Here is an 18,708-nt window from a genome sequence, read left to right as displayed (position 1 = left end):
GACCCTGTCCGATGCTGACACAAAATACATGGGCGGGGTGATCTGGACAGAACCAGGCCTTGTCAAATCTCGCTTGTTCAAATCCCAATTTTGACCAAGGGTAAAATTTAACGAAGAAGGCACCAGTGGAATCGGGCTTAGAATGGGTCCGATGTCAAGTGAGTCGTGCCCCAAAACTCAGACTTGAAGGATGGTGCTGACTTCTGCATCTGGAACCTAATGGAGCGTTCAGACAGGTACAAAGGTCACAACATATCCTACCATTACTTTCCATCAACAACCCTCTCTCATTGTCAAGTACTACCAGCACAAGATGAATGTCCAAAACCTTCGCCATAATCTCAGCTTTCTCCAGTTGAATGCTGCCGGCCACGTCGTGGGCAATAACATTGGCCAATGTTCGACGGTACGCGTGCATCATGATAGCGACACGCTTCCTATGCTCATCAATGTTCATAGGTCCAGGTCATTTGGAACGACAGGGCCCAGGGCACAGCGAACCTCTATGTTCCCGCGGCGAATAAGTTTATTACGATCGATGGAGTGATTGGTCTATCTGGTCTTGACAGATACGAGATTGCTAACAGCGCGAAATGATAGGAAAACCAGGTCGTAGGATCCGCCGATTCCCAGCTGCTCCAGTTGGACCGGGAGGGAGCATGCTATGCGTAAGTATAATCTTCGGTTCCAATAGCAATAATTCATTCATCCCCTTTATGCGCAGAATCCGTAAGGTCGACGACCCTATTAACAGGCTGCTCCTCGATAAACCCTCAGGCCCGGTTTGTTTTTCATCGGTGTCAATTTTTGGCCATATGACTGATGTTGCTCCAGGTCACCTATGGTCCGGCTCCTCTCGTGAGCGCTGCGGACTTCAACAAGCAGTACTGGATGCTCGTTGCGTCGAAGTAGTGAGATGTTTCAGAACGCGAGGAGACCTAGTTACTGTCATTTTACGTCGTCCATCGCAGAATGTTTATCGGATCAGCTTTTAGTGGTGATGTATGGAAAATATGTTTGTGACTCCCCTTGGCTAGACTGTAGCTGTCCTGGTACCGCGATTAAGTTTTATCGCATTTCCTTTTTGCCCGCAGAAGCAGGTCACCAGGGTGTCTAAGGAACTAGTCGTTACAAATCGGCGGCAGTTGCAGTTTAACACTGCTCAGTGTATAGGCATGATTTTGAGTGCGTGGGGAACGGACTTCTGAGAACATCACAAATCCAAAAGTGACCGATACGAAAAATAAAGGATCATACAAGGTTAGGACAACCGGGCACAGTTTTTGAAATGCGTTCAAAAAGGTATTTCGGGCGCATACATGCATCCGATGTTTGCGAATGGTAAGATGCTGCAAGTCTATTCAGCCGAGTGCATCAGATAGGGCTTGGGCATCCTGATGCTGCACCGCCCTGAGGATTGCCTTGATCAACATCCATACAAATATCCACCGTCAATCCTCTCACACGCCCGGAGTACATGTGCGCCCTCCAGCAATACGCAGCCTCTCAGAACACAACGCACGGCGCCAGTGAGGACAGGCTGGGCGACGAGTGTCTCCAGTACGCGGGCAGCATGGGTAACCATCGGAAGGTGGAGGGTCTGGCAATATGTTGGAGTATAGATGCCGAGGAGCTGTCGCGAAACGAGCAATAACGACAACTGGGCGTGTGTGCTGGTATGTTGGCGGGCTGAAAGACATCGAAAGAATGGTTGTGTATGCCATGGTGGACGAACGGGGAGTTTTCGGTCGCTCCGCTAACGCCATAGATGACCATATACCGACCTAGATGCAAATGATATTTCACTGCGGTATACCAAGTTACTGAAGTTGTTTGGCAAAAGCTTCGGATCCAAACAACTTGAAGCTGAGCGCTGATTAATTACCTTGTTTGAGTGTGTATATTAATAGACACATTTGGATATAATATATTTGATTGGATTTCGCCAGAAATATCTATTACATAAAATCACTTCTTGGCTGAATCCTTGTACTATGATAATATGAAAACGGTAGCGGAACTGTTTGTCGGTCTAATCGTGTACGTGCTACTGGACACCTCATCGTCCAGCCGGGGAGAGTCACAAACGTGTTTCCATACATCCCGACTAAAACCTAATCCGACATACATTCTGCAACGGATGACGTATACCGACAGCAACTAGCCTAGGTCTCCTCGCAGTCTAAAACACCCCTTCTACTACAGCTCAACAAGCACCCAGAACTGCTTGTTGAAGTCCGCAGCGTCCGCGAGAGGAGTCGGGCCACTGGTGATCTGGAGTAACGTCAGTCATGAAGCCCAAAATGGTCACCGATGAAAAAACAAACCGGGCCTGAGGGCTCATCGAGAACCAGCCTTTTAACAGCGTCGCCCACCGCATGGATTCTGCGCATATATGTGACGAGTGAATCCGCAATACCACTGGGACCGAAGACTATACTCACACAAAGCTTCCGTCGCCCTGCACGTTCAAGTGGAGCAGCTGGGGATTGACGGAGCCTACGACCTGGCCTACCTATCATTCCATGCTGTTAGAAATCCTAAATCTGTCAACACCAGATAGATCAATCACTTCACTGATCGTAATAAACATGTTCGTCGCTATATCCAGGAGATTCGCTTTGCCCGCAGCTGCGTCGATCCATTGGACCTCGACCTATGGGCATTGATTAGTATAGGACGCACTTTTCTGCCGTTATGAACGCTTACTAGATCACCGTGACCAGTGTTTCTAGCCAGAACCTGGTTGAAACGATTCATCTGGACATGGCTGAGATTATGGAAAAGATTCTGGATCATGAAAAAGGTCATCGTGTACTGGTGGTTGACTCCGCTGAGTACTACTCGGAGACAGAGTTATCGATGAAAACTAATGGTAGGATATGCTGTCACCTTTATACTTGTCTGAAGCTCCCTTAGGTTCCAGATACCAAAGTCTAACATCCTTCAAGTTCGTCTGAGTACTGGTCTTGGGTCGAGACTTTGCTTCGGGGCATGTCATTCGCCGGATTCCAGCATCAAAGGCACATTCGTTCCTGACGTTATAATCCAGTCTCGACTCTCCCGCCCGAAGCTGACTCGGTCATGTTGGAAAGAAGTTCGCTACGATACCCTATGATATCTTTATGGGTGCCCTCGGCAGACGAGTCATTGTAATGGGGCGCGATATCTTTTAATAGTCACCGACAGGCGTTCTTTTGACGTGCCACTTGTTTATCGACATTAATCTAATCATTCAAGCCACTGACCCCCCACCGCTCCTTACTTCTGATCTAAGAGTACAATTGAGTCAAGAGCAGCTTGGGAGTGCAGCGACATCCCATGCATGAGAATCACATAAAGCGACTTGGAAGGTCAAATACCGAATTTCATCTTCGACGGGTACCTCGCAGGCTGCAGCTGATACCGAGGCCGGGTGTTTGCATTGTGACTCTAGCACACGCACATCTGGCATGTGCATAGTGCATTTACCATTTTATTCTCCAGATAACCAAATAAAGTGCTGGGAACAACTTGAAGCCGCGTGTAATACTGACCTGGATGGAGACAGCTTGACTGCCTGATCAGTGACTTGAGCGTCTTGGTAGTCTGCCCTAGCCAGATACGGTACAGAAGATATTGATTGCTTGCCGTCATCTTCCACGCAGGCTTCCATCGGTCTAGAACTAAGACCCACGACGGAACAATATTCGAGCCGTGATGTTGCCCCTGTCGCAGCTCCCCCTCGGACTCGGATGGAGATAGGATTGCGACCCTGTCTGATGTAACACAAAATACATGGGCGGGGGTGATGTGGAGTGGACCAGGCCTTGTCAAATTTCGCTTGTTCAGCTTCCAATTTCGAGCAAGGGCAAAATGTAATGAAGAAGGTACCAGCGGAATCGGGCATATAATGTGCCCGATGACATGTGAGTCATGACCCAAGACTAAGACTCAGACTTGAAAGGGCGGTGTCGACTTCTGCATCTGGAACCTAATGGAGCGTTCAGACAGGTATAAAGGTCACAACATATCCTACCATTACTTTCCATCAACAACCCTCTCTCATTGTCAAGTACTACCAGCACAAGATGAATGTCCAAAACGTTTACCATAATTTCAGCTTTCTCCAGTTGAATGCTGCCGACCACGTCGTGGGCAATAGCATTGGCCAAGGTTCGAAAGTACGCGTGCATCATGATAGTGACACGCTTCCTATGCTCATTGATGTTCATAGGTCCAGGTCATTTGGGTGGACGCAGTCAAGGGCGCAGCGAACCTCTATGTTGAGGCGGCGAAGAAGTATATTACGATCGATGGAGTGATTGGTCTATCTGGTGTTGACAGATGCGAGATTGCTAACAGCGCGAAATCATAGGCAAACCAGGTCGTAGGCGGCGCAAATGAACAGCTGCTCCAGTTGGACCTGCAGGGAAACGGAAGCTATGTGTGAGTACAATCTTCGGTTCCAGTGGTAATAATTCATTCATCCCCTGTATGCGCAGAATCCGTAAGGCAGGCGACGCTATTAACAGGCTGCTCCTCGATAAACTCTCAGGACCGGTTTGTTTTTCATCGGTGACAATGTTTGGCCATATGACTGACGTTGCTCCAGGTCACCTATGGTCCGGCTCCTCTCGCGGGCGCTGCGGACTTCAACAAGCAGTACTGGATGCTCGTTGCGTCGAAGTAGTGAGATGTTTCAGAATGCGAGGAGACCTAGTTTAAGTCGTCCGACGCAGAATGTTTGTCAAATTAGCTTTTAGTCGTGATGTCTGGAAGATATGTTTGTGACCCCCTTCGCTATGTCCTAGTGCCGCGCGATTAAGCTTTCTCTTTGCGCGCAGAAACAGGCTATCGGGTGCATTGTGAGCTCATGCTGCAGTATACGGGTCGACTAAGCGATATGACATACATGTGATCATGAATATCCGATCGGAATCAGTAACGCCGTCGACTGCGAGATCGTGAGTGTCGCTAGAGAGGTAATTTATGGCGCGGAAAACTGTTGGGATCGAAGACTCTGGCAAACATAGAGGAAGGTCAAAGAGCCACTTCGACTAATACACACATATGAACTGGGAAGTTGCCTGCCAGGCCTAAAGTCATTATGGGTGGGAACAAAGTCTTCTCAGGCTCTTCTTCGTCTGATCGTGATTCTAGAAGGAAGCCAGTTAGCCAGTGCTCGAGATCAGGTAGAATATGCAATTCTGCAATCACTTTTTGAGAAGTTCTTCACCGCACACCTCTCTGCGAGTTCAACCGAGTTTGGCAGTATTTCGCATGATGTGGGTCTGAGTACGATGACACTGTCTAGGAGTATCTCAGAGTCATAGATCAGTGATCTGAATCGTTTCCATGAAGCATTCAATAACTGTCGGGCCCTCGTATTTGAGCCACTTCAAGTTGAAAGTAGTTGATGTCACGGTGGAAACTAGGGCTCCGTTAAAAACCTCTGAGTTTTTGACGTTGGAGTTTTTGACAGGTTTTTAACGTGTTTTTAACCAGTCGATAACTCGGGGTCGATATTGGGGTGTCAAAAACTGGTCAAAAACTCGAATATATATGTATATGATCCCAGGAACATAGCCTGTCAACTCTGTCTCTGAACGTCCGAAATCACCAAACAATCGATAAGATATGACCGGTGACTGACGAAAGTACTGTCAATGGTCTACTGTCAAATTGAGAATATGTTTGATTCATGAAGTATCTCGAACGGCACTCGCACAACTTCTACATAGTATCCCCCTCGGAAACTCTAAATATAATTTTGAGCATTATGCACCAGAGTGACCGGACCCGGATAGGGTCGAGCTCTATGGCAGTATCGAAGCTGCGCTCAGGAATAATGCACAGTTGTGCACTTACACATCATATGTGGTTCCGAGACTCCGAGTCCTACCAACACCAAAAATGCAACAGCCGCAGCTACAGCAGCTCGCCAAGCAGAATCAGAGTCAAATAATGCCAAAGGTGACTCCGAGGCACTCAATATTGATGCCGCCGAGTATGCAGACTTGCCTGAACCAGTTGCGCAAGGCCCAGGTGGAGTACTTGTGGGTAGCGAGGACTTGAATCTTGATGCTCCTCGATTGTGAGACTTACTATCAGAGAAGCCGGTAGAAGGGGCAAGGAGGACACTTCAACTACGGCCCACAGCACAGCACAGTAACCAGTTCCAGCGTCGTTGAGAGGGCCCGTGCCGTGGGCATTTGCATTACCGTAGCGAAAAAATGCCAAAATGACCTGGAAAAACACGTTTTTTGAGTGTGTCAAAAACTGGTCAAAAACTAGTTTTTAAATCGTGTCGAAAACCCCTCGAAGGTGGGGGTAGGTTAAAAACTCGTCGTTAACTCCGTGGGGAGTTTTTCACGGAGCCCTAGTGGAAACTTGTCAAATGAAAGAGAGTTAACCCCGCAGCGTGGGAAACTTGGGTGACCCTGACAGTTCACTGGAATTTTCGGGAGCACATATGCTTGTTCGAAAAATGCCTCTTGCCTGGCAGCCCGGCCCCAGCCAGTGATAGGTCGCGGTAATGGAAGAACTCGTGCAGTCCCTGCAGTACCACTTGCGGGTCTGATATTTCCTATCCAAACTGCCACTGGCAGATGACACTTGCACTGCCGTGCTACTACCAGCGGCGCCGCCTTCTGTAGTATCCTTACACCAGTGTGGCACCAGTATTACTGGAACCTCCTCATACACACAATATTGTCCCACCTACTCCCGTCAAGCTTGAAGCTTCGTGCCTGATGATTCGGTCAAATTGCAAAGCATCTTATTGATATAATATGTACAACTGATGTATCCCAGCAAGTACTCAGTAAGTTGTTCTTGAACGCTTTAGACGCACAAGCTGATTCAGCCCGAGGCACTCCCAGTGGCTTCTTCGTCTTCAAACAGCTTGAAATTCATACCCTGCGAAAACGCATCCAGAACGCAGTCCAAGAAATTCCTCCTGTGCTTCCCCAACCACGCAAGACAGCCGACGATGGCCATCTCATCTATCCACTTTTTGACGGTTTCGGCTCTAGTATCCCCTCCCGGAGATGGCTTGTATCCCGGGAGCGATTTCCGCAACATCATCTTCATATTCGAGAAAAGCAAGTTTGAATGCTCTTCTGACATCTTGTAAGCGAGCTGAGCCTTGGGCCTCTCGCGCGGTTGCGAAGAGTACGGTTCCGGCAGGGACCCCAGCATCATGCGACCAAGACATTGGATCATAGAAGCTGTTAACTGATAGTATCTCTGACTGATGGGATTGGTGGTCGGCCCAGCCATCCCGCATAATCCTCGTAACGAATATGCCATGTGAAAACCGGAAGAGAAATTTGATGGTGAAGCCCGCCGCTCGTACAAAAACCGCGTGAAGTACAAGACACATCTATCTGCTGACGTGCCTTCCTTGAAAAGCCTTGACAAGATTTCGGGGGCCTGTGGGCTGCTACACGAGAGTGTATGCCACACGCCAGGGCTGCATGACGCACGTTGCAGAAAGCTCAGCACGGCGACTTCATCTTGAACCTCTTCCAAAATCCCTTCACCTCCAGCCATCACCGCGCCAAGTGTGCTCATGTGTGGTATCATGAATTGGAAGAGTTGAGAAGACGACTCGGTGGAAATCGAAGGGAGCAAGGGGGCGAAACGGGCGCCCTCAGCGAAAGACACGGTAGTCTCCAAATATCCTCTGCAGACCTTAAAAACCTTCGTGACCTCTCGCCTGATTTCATCTGCGAATGAGGTGGGCTTTGCTTTCTCCATGATCTTCAGGACTAGATGGGCCCTGTCATATGCAGAAGGGAGCCGTTTGCTACCCATGCATATTTGCATGAGAAGCGCATAAAGCTCTATATCGACGAGTTTAAGGGCATCAATATCACTGCCAGGGACAGCCGTTGGTGATTGCAATGGTTGACGAGGAGCCGACACTTCTGTCTCCGTAGTGGCAGTCAAGCGCCCAATGAGCGGAACGAGCAGCTCGCTCGCCAGGAAATTCATTGGCAAACACCGGAACGCACGCGAGGTGCGAAGCATACTCGCACTTGACAGAAAGGTCAAAGAGCCTGTCTCCGTCATGTTGACCAATACAACGAAATTGAACGCCAACGTTTGGGGTCTCGACAGCTTTGTTATCTTGAACACAAAGCTGTCGTTTTCCCCATCCTGGGAGGATCTGTAACGTGCAAGTGACCTCGCGGATTGGAAGTGGTCAATGTGCATGTTATTCCCTCCACTGCTGTAAATTGGAGTCGGTGGTGCTGGATTCACGTCGAGCAAGGAGCTCACGAGGGCGCCTGGCATTAGGTGTTCTTTCAATTCTGGACGCGATATAACACCGCGCAGGACGATAGCAATGCGGGGGCTGACTACAAATATGCGGTGCAGGCCAGGGGAGCCACCTGCCAAACCTTCCCACAAACCAAATGCATTGTGCGCGATGATAAATTCTTCCCCTTCTGCGGCTTCCCATATACTGAAGAAGTAGCCGTTTGCCTGAGTGTGGTAAGTGTAAGCTGGGAAGAGTTCGAGATCAGGTGAGATATGGGATTTGGTCATCATTTTTTGAAGACCTTCTTCACCGTACTTCTCGATGAGTTCAGCAGCATCGCGCATGATGTCTGAATGAGACATGTCCAGGTAGTATCTGAGGAAGTGTAGCCACACCTCGACAGAGGATTGAAGACCCTTCGCCCTCATGAAGGACTCGATCCACTGACGGCCCCCTGCGTTTTCCGGGTGATCCACTTGAAAGTAGGTGCCGGAGCACGATACATTGCGATAATGCATGACAAACAGGAACTTCCGCAGGCGCTCTAGAGGCCTGCGCTTCAGAGTGAAAGTACCCTGAGGAAGCTCTTTATGCAAGGCTGTGATGATGGAGGCTGCATGACTTTCGAGGTCCCCTAATTTCTCCTCTAGTTCGTTGATATTTCCAGTGTTACGAATGTCCTGGTAAAAGTTCGGTACGCCGTAAACCTTTCCAATAGGGCGTATGTCAAGGCTGCCTGTAGCAATATCATAGTAGTGGACGTATTCAGGATCAACACCAGTGCGTCCAAATTCTCTATCTCGTTCTGCTCTGGACCTGCAAAGAGTATGCTTTAGTGCTTAGGGTTACACAGAGAGTGCTCGAGGGACTCTGAAAACACACTTCACAGGCCCGACTTGGAATCTTCGCAATATGAACCGTGGAATGAAATGTTGGTATTGGTTTGTACTGCGACGTCGTGGCATTCTGTAGAGTATAAATAAGCCTAGGAAATGAGTAGGAAACGAGTAGTAGGAAACGAGGGAAACGAGTAGGAAATGAGCGCTAGCCTCGCTGAGCACGCCACATCTGTGGCGTGCCGGCCCTGTAGTAAAGCTTAAAAGCTTGAACTACAGAACGTAGTACTACCTTATGCGGTGATCGATGATCATCCCATAGTAAGTGCAATGGGCGCACAGCCGCGGTTTGCGAAGCGAGGTTCAAAGATTCAATGTCGCTCGATGGTGTGCAAATCTGTCTGCCTCATTAGTTACTAACTCTGAAACTCATGATCAGTAGCTCTTCATGATTCTTTGTCCCTCGTTTTGTACTGTTTTCTTTTCATTCGGCTTTGTGTTCCCTTATTCAAGTACACACGTCTTGGTGCTAATTTCGCGCTCAATTATACGTTGATGGTGCACATATTTGTGAAGAGAACTAGCGCCATGAAGGTGAGTGACAATCGGTGTAGTCACAGACTGAAATCGATATCTACGGTAGGTTGATTCATTCTAAACTGTTGTCAAAAAAGGCCACGTTCAACTGTCCGGGGCACCATCCTACTGTTAGCATTCATTTAAAAATAACATTCTTATCGAAATATATGAACGGCGCCGGGCCTCATATCAGGTGAGCATTTGCTGACGAATTGAATACACTTGCGATGTACCTAATAATAACAATATGGCACGCCGTTCCTACCACCATACCATTGTCTTCAAGTGTTGAGCTCAGTCATTTCCCACTGTTCGTTGATCATTCAAACATGTCCACACCAAAGAAAATGACTTATGGTAAGTATGGCCACGTTCCGTAGGAAGGTACTCACTCCAACCATGTACTCAGTGAGGCTGGGGAATTCTGGCCTAAAGGTGTCCAGAATCATCCTTGGCATTATGCAGTACGGCAACAAGGGATGGCAAGAATGGGTTCTCGGAGAAGATGAAGCGGTAGAACACATCAAAACCGCGTACGTTCCCAGTCTCGATCATAGATTCACAAGCCCCTTGACACTGGGGCAGCTACGAAGCAGGAATTCAGACATTTGATACGGCTGATGTGAGTTACCCAACATTACGGTTAAGTGTCAATCCTGGCTAAATAAAGGATATCTCGTATCTTCTGTTTCTTAGACGTATTCCAATGGTTACTCAGAAGTAATTCTTGGTCGAGCAATCAAGAAATTGAGGCTACCTCGCGATGAAATTGTTGTCATGACCAAGGTGAGTGTCGCGAGTGTTCTTCAGCTCTCATCATTTCTGCCTCACCCAGGTGTACCATGTGGTCGGACGTGAATATAGTGCCAGCCGGTTCTTTCCCGGGCGTGATGAGCCAGACCGACACGGGTTTGTCAACCAGCATGGTCTCAGCCGCAAGGCATGTTTTCAATCAAGATTTTGAGGTGTTTCGGCTTTCTGAAACAACGAAACAGCACATCTTCGCAAGCGTGAAACAGAGCCTGGAACGGCTTCAGCTGGATTATATTGACCTTCTACAATGTATGTCCAACCATCAATATGCTGGCCACTTCTCATACTGCTTATTCACTTGTAGGCCACAGATTCGACAAGGACACACCAATTGAAGAGACGGTAATGCGTATTACATACTTGATCTCCTGTGCTAAGTTTTGAGAAGATGCAAGCATTGCACGATGTAGTCCAGGCCGGTTACGTCCGCTACATCGGAATGAGTTCGTGTTGGGCGTACCAATGTAGGTACACCTTGATACTCCTCTGTGTGCTGCAGCACCGGTCTAATATTCATTTTTTGTCCAGTCCAAGCGATGCAAAGTCAGATTTCAATACAGCTCTGCATACCTTCCTCTGACCTTGAATTAATGCAGACTATGCGATCGCAAACAAGCTCACTCCCTTCATCTCCATGCAAAACCACTACAGTCTACTCTATCGCGAGGAGGAACGCGAAATGTTTCCCACTCTCCAGGTTCTTCAGTAATGTTGAGGATATTAGCATTGTGACTCACAACAATGAAGATGTTTGGTGTCGGCTCAACCCCGTGGTCTCCGCTGGCTCGCGGTGCCCTTACACGTCCCCTCGGACGGCAGACTGAAAGAGGTCAAACTGATTCGCAAGTTTCCGACATCCTAATCGGAGTGATCGCCTGATTTATGCTCTCTTACAGCATGATAGGGAACTATGTTCACGTATCGGCGTACGAAACTATCATTAACCGGTATGTTGTCACAGTATTGCTCGAGAAAAGCAGTGGGCTGACGGGGCCAATCAGCGTCGAGGAGCTTTCCAAGAAGAAAGATATAACCATGGCCCAAGTAGCACTGGCATGGATCTTGACCAAGGATGGTGTGTGGTTTTTCACGCTCATTCGGACACTTGAGCCTCATAATTTTTCTCCAGGAGTGTCGGCTCCAATTGTCGGAACAACAAGTCTTGAAAAATTGAAAGACCTCATTGGTAAGTGGTGATTGTCTATATGAAGCATCTCTTACCCCACTGACGCTGCACCCCAGCTGGAATCGACGTGAAGCTTACGGCGGAGGAAATCAAATATCTTGAGGAAGAGTACAAACCTACTGCTGTGATTGGTCACTCCTGAGTAGTTGAAGGTACAGCTCTGATGGACGCCTATCGGTCTTCGTTCGTTGCTTGAAATGGACACTAGCGTTTGCAGTACTCTTAATCGCATCAAATCTAGTCAACACTCACCGGCGGCCACGCGGAAGGACATCGCGTGCGCCTCGTGAACATGTGCAAGTCTATCGATTCATGATCATAAACATAAGCCAAGAAACCCAAACAAGTAACATATAGGGACAACATAGTCAGTCAAGAAGGTCAGATACAGGTACAACATATACGCATCGTGCGTTACAAGCGAGAAACTCAACCTAACGAGGCTCTAGCTGTTTCAAGAAAAAAAAGGCATGGTGGTCAACGAAATGAACGCTGGAAAGTATCATATGGAACAATGGCATCAATTAAGAGATGACGCCTCCAACATAATCTCCTCTAACTTGTACCTTTTCAGGGCAGCGTGATAGTTGATATACCCATAGAAGAAACTGAGATAGGCGTCATATGCCTCGGGACACGGTTTCAAGCATCCGAGGATATTGTGATGCGCTTGCATGGTTTTCTCAATGATTCCACCCAGAGCGTCACGTTTGGTGAGGTTATGAGCGGCGGCCATGAGACACACGTAGTTTGTGGTTTCACCGTCCATTTCCTCTTTATAGTAGGATAGGATATCGCTAAATAAGGGAAAATTAGGACAATTTACCAGAAATGATAGATGTGCTTACTTTACGGTGTTCACGACAAACATCACGTCCGGCATAGATTGAATGAATTGACGATACGGGATCGTGGAGGGGAAAATAAACAACGCATATGCACACGACAAGCCCCCTAAGATCCTACAATAGTATGGGTATGAGGGAGCATGTGTTGAGACCTATTAGCACGAAGAATTAAACATTGAGTTGCCTTTATTCCGGACAACACCGTACCTGCATATTGTTGGTCCCATGTTCAAGCATGATCCCAGATATGAAGTCGAGGGAGGACGTGATGATCATATTTGCCACCAATGGGGAGTAATGGTGATGGGCCTCGCGCATGAGCTCATCAAACGCACCCAGGAGTGTATTAGCTTGTGGCCGACAGTTCACAAAGTTCTCATTAAAACTCTGCAGATGCACTGGGTCTAGTCCCTTGTTAATAATGTCGTCTATGCGGGTGCTGACGCCAGTGAACAGGCAGATCCACATCCTTGCGGCACGATCAGGGAGGTGGGCATAACTAGCACAGAACATGGACACGCCATTGGCCATGTGCGAGCGGACGGAATATTCTCCTTCCATCGGAAAGCCACGATTGATGGCTTCCTGGATGCATTCGGTGTATAACGCTTCGTCGAGCACGAAATCCTTGTATTGCAAGCCGCAACGATGAAGAAAATTGGCGACGTCCTGGCGGATGCTCGCTAGGACCTATATTCGGGATTATAATTGCGACATGGAAGCGTGGCAAAGAAATACACGCACGGCGTCATCGAGAGTAGATGTGGACAAGCTGTTAATGGACATCGTGAATAACTATCAGAGCTGAGCTTTGAAGAGGATGGTTGGAATGAGTGTTGTGCACCCTGGTACTTATACCCTAATACTTGATGGGACGAGTGATGTGTGTCATCTTCTTGAAATTATTATTATTCGATGTCGTGTTCGTTAGAAGCTAATAACGAGTCCTCACGTTTCGTGCGTGATCGCCAGTACGAGTAAGAGTACATGTACAACGTGATTGTGGAGCCACCGTCCTCATCCACTTTGCCTCAAAGAGATTAAAATATGTGATCGGCACTTCACACCCGAACTGCCGATCCTTCCGAAGCGCTATGCATACAATGTCAGACGCCCATGATGCTTAGAAGATGAATAAGCACAAACACAATTGAACGTAATTTTGAGAAAATTGCTGAACTGCAGTGCCATCAGAGGCCAAGAAACTGTGAGCGCTCCGTGTCCTGCTGTAATCTTACGTGATCATGCTAGTGATATCGCCGCTCGTCGTCACGGCGTCTTCTGGCGCGCATGATTGTTTATTCGCCTGTGACGTCGAGTTCTGGGCGCAAGGTCGTATGATAAGAAGCTGTTTCACTTGGAGGAATGATGCACACCACTATTGCAAGATCATGTTGTGCAAAAACCTCGGCAGTCCTGCCGAACGGTTTGCCCGCTGACTCCTCCCATAGGCAAAGGCTACCAGTTGAAGAAATGAAGGACAGTCCGACGTGGATCCTTCCTGATCTTTCTAACTGGGGAGAGCACTGTCGGAGACGTGTAATTAGTGAAATAAATCGGAAAGTTTTTGACAATCTACAAACATACCCGCTTTCAGCGGAACTAGGTTCCCTATAGGTGAGTACTGGAGCAAATGCATAAGGCCTAGGCACTGACAAGGAAAGCCAAGTTCCATGTACCTCATGACGCCATGGGTTACTTTCAGTAGGACTATCATGATATCGGACGATGTCCCAGCAGGAAAATGTCACCCCAGATTTCAACCACAGTATGACAGACTCTGAATAGTATTGCTGGTGCGAAATACACTTGCCTTACGATTGCGGCGTCTCTTTTGGATAGTGCCGCGCTTCTGGCACGTATCCCAATGAATTAAAAGACCCTCACCATAATCATCTGCGGCAATGAGATTCCCAAGGTTGACGCCCCGGTGAGAAATACCGGACGCATCGCATGCAAGGCCTGATTGGCTACAGGGCAAATGAGCGTTTGCGGTTCGATACGTCTATTCAAGAAAACTCACCTTCTATGCTCTTCCATGGCGTCAACCACCACACACTCGCTATCACATGTGTGGATTGAAATGTCGCAGTCGACGAGACCAAGCACTAAGTATATCGTTACAATAGGGCAGTTTCCCTTTTGTTCGGCAATGACTCGGAATAGGCTGACATCGAAAGCACAATGGCCCGCCAAAAACTCTTCCAAAATTGGGGCAAGGTATCTCGAACGCATATTTCTGTTGTTCCTGGGACCTGGACCCGATATCAGGTTCAGGTTTAGGCAGTGACAACTCTACGTGAGCGAAGAGCATATCGGCGCCGTCGAATCGACAAAAATGAGGTGTGACGGTTTCGACTAGTTTTTGAGGCTGCAAATTCACGTCTGAACCACACCCTTGCAAATCGACCTGGAAATCTAAAGGTGAAGTCATAATTGATAGGAACGAACGGGTACTAGTGTTTGTGGTCAGCCGCCAGCCATACTAGTCGTGACGCGCTCATGCATGGGTGGTGGCTATGTTTGACAACGTACATATAAAGCAATGCGTTTGATGGCATCATGCCCTTCAACCAACAACCTATACGCCCACCAACACCGCCATATCGCCATTCTCTTCAAACTCAGTGCTTGCTTGAATACTCTTCTTAACTTACCATCACTATTCAATAATTGATATCATGTCCACGACACGCACAGACCTTGATCTTATGTTCCCTCAAGAGCACATTTCACTTGAAGTTTCAGCACAGCTCCCCTCTGACCTCCAGGTAAGTTGATTATCGGCTCCCTCACATTGACTTCGCATTAAAGAGACATAGATACGCCCGCTCGCCTCAACAGACTACAAACGCGGACACCTCGATGTCCTTGCCGTTCTTTCCGTAGTCAACGACCTTGGCGAGGCAGCGTGGGTCAACCAGTTCCATGCCATGCGCGTAACCCCGCGCGCATACTACTCTATCGTCATCCTTGACAAGGCGAGCGACAAGATCGTCGGAGTAGGCACTGTCTTCATTGAGCGCAAGTTCCTCCGCGGTCTCGGCAGCGTCGGTCACATTGAGGATATCGCCGTCGATAAAAGCCAGCAGGGCAAGAAGCTTGGCCTACGTATCATCCAGGCTCTCACGCACATCAGCGAGAGCAACGGCTGTTACAAGACCATCTTGAACTGCAGTGACGCCAACATTCGTGAGTAACTTCCCTCCATAGACTTTTGCTTATGCTGACCATTCTTCCACAGCCTTCTACCAAAAGTGTGGCTATGTCCAGAAAGAGAACGAGATGGTAATTTCTCAAGCACTTTTCATAGCATTTGCTAATGACGTGCGCAGGCAAAGTACGCGCCGGAACGTGGTCATACACCAAAACTTTGATTTGCCATCTTATCCACTGGGCTATACCCGTATATATATCATCGTCATCAATTGCACATATTTAGATTTGACCGTGATTTCGGACATTCTCCACACACACCTGTATCATCAGTCGTATTGCCAACACATTTTCTATGACTAACGGCTCTGCCTTGAAAGTCAAGTGGGCATCGAGATGCATGAGACCTACGCCCATCCCTAAAACCAGGAGAAGCAGATAGTGCCATGTGAAAGCATGCAACATAGATTTTGCGCGTGTGAAGTCATGTCGAAAAGGATGTGCGATACATAGGTCTGTGTCAGCGATGGAAAAACTGTTCATCGTCCACCCTTGCCACCCTTCATCTGTTGCTTCGACACCCTGGGTCCACTGGCGACAGGCGCACGTGCAGGCTACACCGGGGTAAGTCGTACGCACTTCATTCATTATTGATAACATACCTTGGCCTTTTTCGACTCCTTCTCTTTCTTCTCAGTCTTGGCCTTTGCAATGGCCGAAATTCTCTGCTGGTTGCGGATAGCAGCGGTCTGGTTACGCCTGGCGGCGATAGTAGCAAGGTCAGCACCAACGATACCACGTTGGTGCTTCACGGTCCGGCGAGAACGCTTCTTAGCGACTTCCTCGGTGATACCCTTCTTGTGCATGCGGCGGTAGACCTGTGTCCATGCGATCTTACGTGGGTTCTTGCGCTGGAGGAAAAGGGAAGCATTCTTGGAGCTGGCAAATCGGAAAACCTAGATGGCAAGGGCGTTCAGGCGGATAGCTTGAAAATGGGATAGATGAGCTGACTTTAGAGTCTCCACGGACAAAGAGTTTGCCCTTGGAGGGGTAGACACGGAAACCTGAGAACGAGTCGATTTCGACCTTCTACTCAAACACATCGAACAATTTAGATTTCAGTGATGGTTGTATATGCAGCAGAGACGCACCATCTATATGAACCAACACACACGATGGGAACAAGTCAGCTAACGTCCTTTCCAAAGCTCCATGAATATGCGACAAGCCAAAAACGTCATCCGTTATCAGTCAGATTCATCCACCACTCCTACAGCCTATCTCTCGGTGAAATTCGCCCCAACTTCGCGCATGAACAAAACGGATGCTTTCCCGGTGTTTGGTGAAGAAAATGGCATGGGGTCATGCTTACCTTGACGGAATTGCCGGGGCTTGCTGATCTGTTGGTACCTTCGAGGACGGGGTGGATGCGATGGGTAGCGGGGATTCAATTTCGGCTTGTGCCGGGACCAGATTTGTTCATTCCGAATATCCGATGAACACACAGAGCCTTAGTTGAGCAAAACTCTACATTCGCAAGGCTATGAGACCCTCTTAATAGGTGGAAGGGCTCTGTTAAAATCCTAACTACACATTGTACCAAGTTTGCAAACACTGAAGAGCCGACCCCGATTTTAAATCTCCCTATTAGTTACTGCTTGCCTTTGAAATATTACTTCTGACAACTGCGAATACAAGGACCAGGTTGGAAGACTGACACTGAATTAGGACTGTTGCAATGCTGTGGCTAGAGCTTGAGTAGATTATCCTGTTGCTGTAGCAAGCGCAGCAAGTCGGTGCCTAGGGGCGCACTGCAATTTCAAGTCCGTACCTCAAAAAAGAGGGGCGAACCTACAACAAGGAAGTGTCACAAAACGGTCACACGTCACTGGTGCGTGCGAATACGCCGCTACCTTCCCCACCGCCCTCAGCAACACCTCCACGCAGTCCAAACGCAGTCACTCCTCAATTTGCTCCGCCCTTCAAATCTCACTTCCAACGGTGTGTTTCCTTCACTGAGATCATAGGTTTCTTGCTGATTCCACTGTTTCAGAGCCCTTTTAACGTCGTTTTACCGTCATGTTCGTTCGTTCTCCCAAATCATCCAGACGCCCTAGTTCATCTGTATTTTTCCCTATCCTAGGTCCGAACCTTACGACCCTTATCTCCCCCGCAATGGCTCCTCGTCCAATCCCGCTGGCGGGTCAAGTCAGGGTGGAAATCCCAAAACCGCAGCTATCCAGCAACAAATTGACGACACCGTTGGTATTATGAGGGAGAACATCACAAAGGTGGCAGAACGTGGAGAGAGGCTGGACTCATTGCAGGATAAGACAGGTACTTGAGTTTGTGCTCTGGCATATTAGAGCGAAGTTTGAAGGTAATTCCCCAGACAACCTTGCTGTTTCGGCACAGGGCTTCCGTCGTGGTGCTAACCGAGTACGGAAGGTGAGTCTGTCTTAAATTCCTTATATTGATATGACACTAAGGCACATACAACAGAATATGTGGTGAGTAGCAGTATTTATTTTTCAGTTGCGACCATGATTTATTGAACCCATAACTTTTTAGGTGGAAAGACATGAAGGTTCGTTGGACTCGTCGCTCAACGTCACGCACAAACCTGACCCCTTCTTTAGATGCGCCTGATCATTGGAGTTGCGGTCGCAATCATCATCATCATTATCGTAGTGAGCATCGTGAAGGCAACACATCACTAAGCAGTACGTGGGTTCCCACGTGCGCACTGCTCATTCTTACTACGGCTGGTTTGTTGATTGTTGTATCTATGCACCGTATCGTTAATTCTTCTGCTTCTTCCCTGTTTTACATCTGTTGGCTGCCATTCACCTACATTCTTCCGTAGGGCCCTAGTGGGCGAATTGTGGACCCTGATACATAGTTCTTCCTTCGTAAAATTGACATGTTGTGCTTATGGATGATCCACATAACTGCTTGCTTTGGGCTAGCCGCTAGTGCACTCCAGTTATCGGCATTAACCGAGCTCTACAGTCTAAAATTCCTTCGCCCTGTTCTTCA

The 18,708-nt window shown here is 48.1% G+C and overlaps 9 protein-coding genes across 9 annotated transcripts; 5 read left to right on the top strand and 4 right to left on the bottom strand.

Moving 5' to 3' along the window:
• Positions 1–305: 305 nt before the first annotated feature.
• On the top strand, positions 306–912 carry DEU56DRAFT_898343 (uncharacterized protein; the record flags this gene model as incomplete). Its single annotated transcript, XM_041356463.1, has 5 exons — positions 306–406; positions 460–543; positions 601–668; positions 725–782; positions 835–912. The coding sequence occupies exons 1-5, from the start codon at positions 314–316 to the stop codon at positions 910–912; spliced, it is 381 nt and encodes a 126-aa protein (XP_041213367.1). The 5' UTR covers positions 306–313.
• Positions 913–2,199: 1,287 nt separating this feature from the next.
• On the bottom strand, positions 2,200–3,161 carry DEU56DRAFT_898342 (uncharacterized protein; the record flags this gene model as incomplete). The annotated part of the gene is made up of 5 exons (XM_041356462.1): positions 2,710–3,161; positions 2,573–2,656; positions 2,445–2,515; positions 2,328–2,385; positions 2,200–2,274 (listed from the first exon to the last, which is right to left on the bottom strand). Exons 1-5 carry the CDS (start codon positions 2,809–2,811, stop codon positions 2,200–2,202), a joined length of 390 nt encoding a protein of 129 aa, XP_041213366.1. The 5' UTR covers positions 2,812–3,161.
• A 909-nt stretch (positions 3,162–4,070) lies between these two features.
• DEU56DRAFT_907905 (uncharacterized protein) lies at positions 4,071–4,672 on the top strand (the record flags this gene model as incomplete). The annotated part of the gene is made up of 5 exons (XM_041356941.1): positions 4,071–4,163; positions 4,217–4,300; positions 4,358–4,428; positions 4,485–4,542; positions 4,595–4,672. 5 exons carry the CDS (start codon positions 4,071–4,073, stop codon positions 4,670–4,672), a joined length of 384 nt encoding a protein of 127 aa, XP_041213365.1.
• Positions 4,673–6,423: 1,751 nt separating this feature from the next.
• Positions 6,424–9,341, bottom strand: DEU56DRAFT_775677 (uncharacterized protein). Its single transcript, XM_041351663.1, has 2 exons — positions 9,134–9,341; positions 6,424–9,067 (listed from the first exon to the last, which is right to left on the bottom strand). Exons 1-2 carry the CDS (start codon positions 9,214–9,216, stop codon positions 6,844–6,846), a joined length of 2,307 nt encoding a protein of 768 aa, XP_041213364.1. The 5' UTR covers positions 9,217–9,341; the 3' UTR covers positions 6,424–6,843.
• On the top strand, positions 9,342–11,981 carry DEU56DRAFT_775659 (aryl-alcohol dehydrogenase). The gene is made up of 17 exons (XM_041351662.1): positions 9,342–9,681; positions 9,731–9,859; positions 9,953–10,023; positions 10,076–10,199; positions 10,252–10,288; positions 10,363–10,452; positions 10,502–10,606; positions 10,662–10,728; positions 10,784–10,821; positions 10,868–10,943; positions 11,008–11,022; positions 11,076–11,176; positions 11,227–11,321; positions 11,376–11,426; positions 11,481–11,554; positions 11,609–11,665; positions 11,722–11,981. Exons 2-17 carry the CDS (start codon positions 9,834–9,836, stop codon positions 11,805–11,807), a joined length of 1,113 nt encoding a protein of 370 aa, XP_041213363.1. The 5' UTR covers positions 9,342–9,681; positions 9,731–9,833; the 3' UTR covers positions 11,808–11,981.
• Positions 11,982–12,185: 204 nt separating this feature from the next.
• Positions 12,186–13,188, bottom strand: DEU56DRAFT_727319 (isoprenoid synthase domain-containing protein; the record flags this gene model as incomplete). The annotated part of the gene is made up of 3 exons (XM_041347976.1): positions 12,186–12,462; positions 12,514–12,665; positions 12,721–13,188. Coding segments are annotated over 3 exons (897 nt in total), but the record flags the coding sequence as incomplete, so codon positions are not given.
• Positions 13,189–15,056: 1,868 nt separating this feature from the next.
• DEU56DRAFT_512809 (acyl-CoA N-acyltransferase) lies at positions 15,057–15,921 on the top strand. Its single transcript, XM_041346585.1, has 4 exons — positions 15,057–15,284; positions 15,336–15,705; positions 15,758–15,801; positions 15,849–15,921. The coding sequence occupies exons 1-4, from the start codon at positions 15,195–15,197 to the stop codon at positions 15,888–15,890; spliced, it is 546 nt and encodes a 181-aa protein (XP_041213361.1). The 5' UTR covers positions 15,057–15,194; the 3' UTR covers positions 15,891–15,921.
• Positions 15,922–16,046: 125 nt separating this feature from the next.
• DEU56DRAFT_512895 (60S ribosomal protein L24) lies at positions 16,047–16,947 on the bottom strand. The gene is made up of 4 exons (XM_041346586.1): positions 16,821–16,947; positions 16,681–16,758; positions 16,332–16,625; positions 16,047–16,283 (listed from the first exon to the last, which is right to left on the bottom strand). The coding sequence occupies exons 1-4, from the start codon at positions 16,821–16,823 to the stop codon at positions 16,209–16,211; spliced, it is 450 nt and encodes a 149-aa protein (XP_041213360.1). The 5' UTR covers positions 16,824–16,947; the 3' UTR covers positions 16,047–16,208.
• A 460-nt stretch (positions 16,948–17,407) lies between these two features.
• Positions 17,408–18,389, top strand: DEU56DRAFT_868781 (synaptobrevin-like protein; the record flags this gene model as incomplete). The annotated part of the gene is made up of 5 exons (XM_041355520.1): positions 17,408–17,427; positions 17,813–18,006; positions 18,062–18,125; positions 18,241–18,256; positions 18,309–18,389. The coding sequence occupies 5 exons, from the start codon at positions 17,408–17,410 to the stop codon at positions 18,387–18,389; spliced, it is 375 nt and encodes a 124-aa protein (XP_041213359.1).
• Positions 18,390–18,708: the final 319 nt, after the last annotated feature.

This window comes from Suillus clintonianus, assembly GCF_016758775.1.
Source record: "Suillus clintonianus strain FC179 chromosome Unknown DEU56scaffold_7, whole genome shotgun sequence".
Taxonomy (NCBI): domain Eukaryota; kingdom Fungi; phylum Basidiomycota; class Agaricomycetes; order Boletales; family Suillaceae; genus Suillus; species Suillus clintonianus.
The sequence above is the reverse complement of the archived record's forward strand: the minus strand, read 5'-3'. Positions and strand labels throughout refer to the sequence as shown.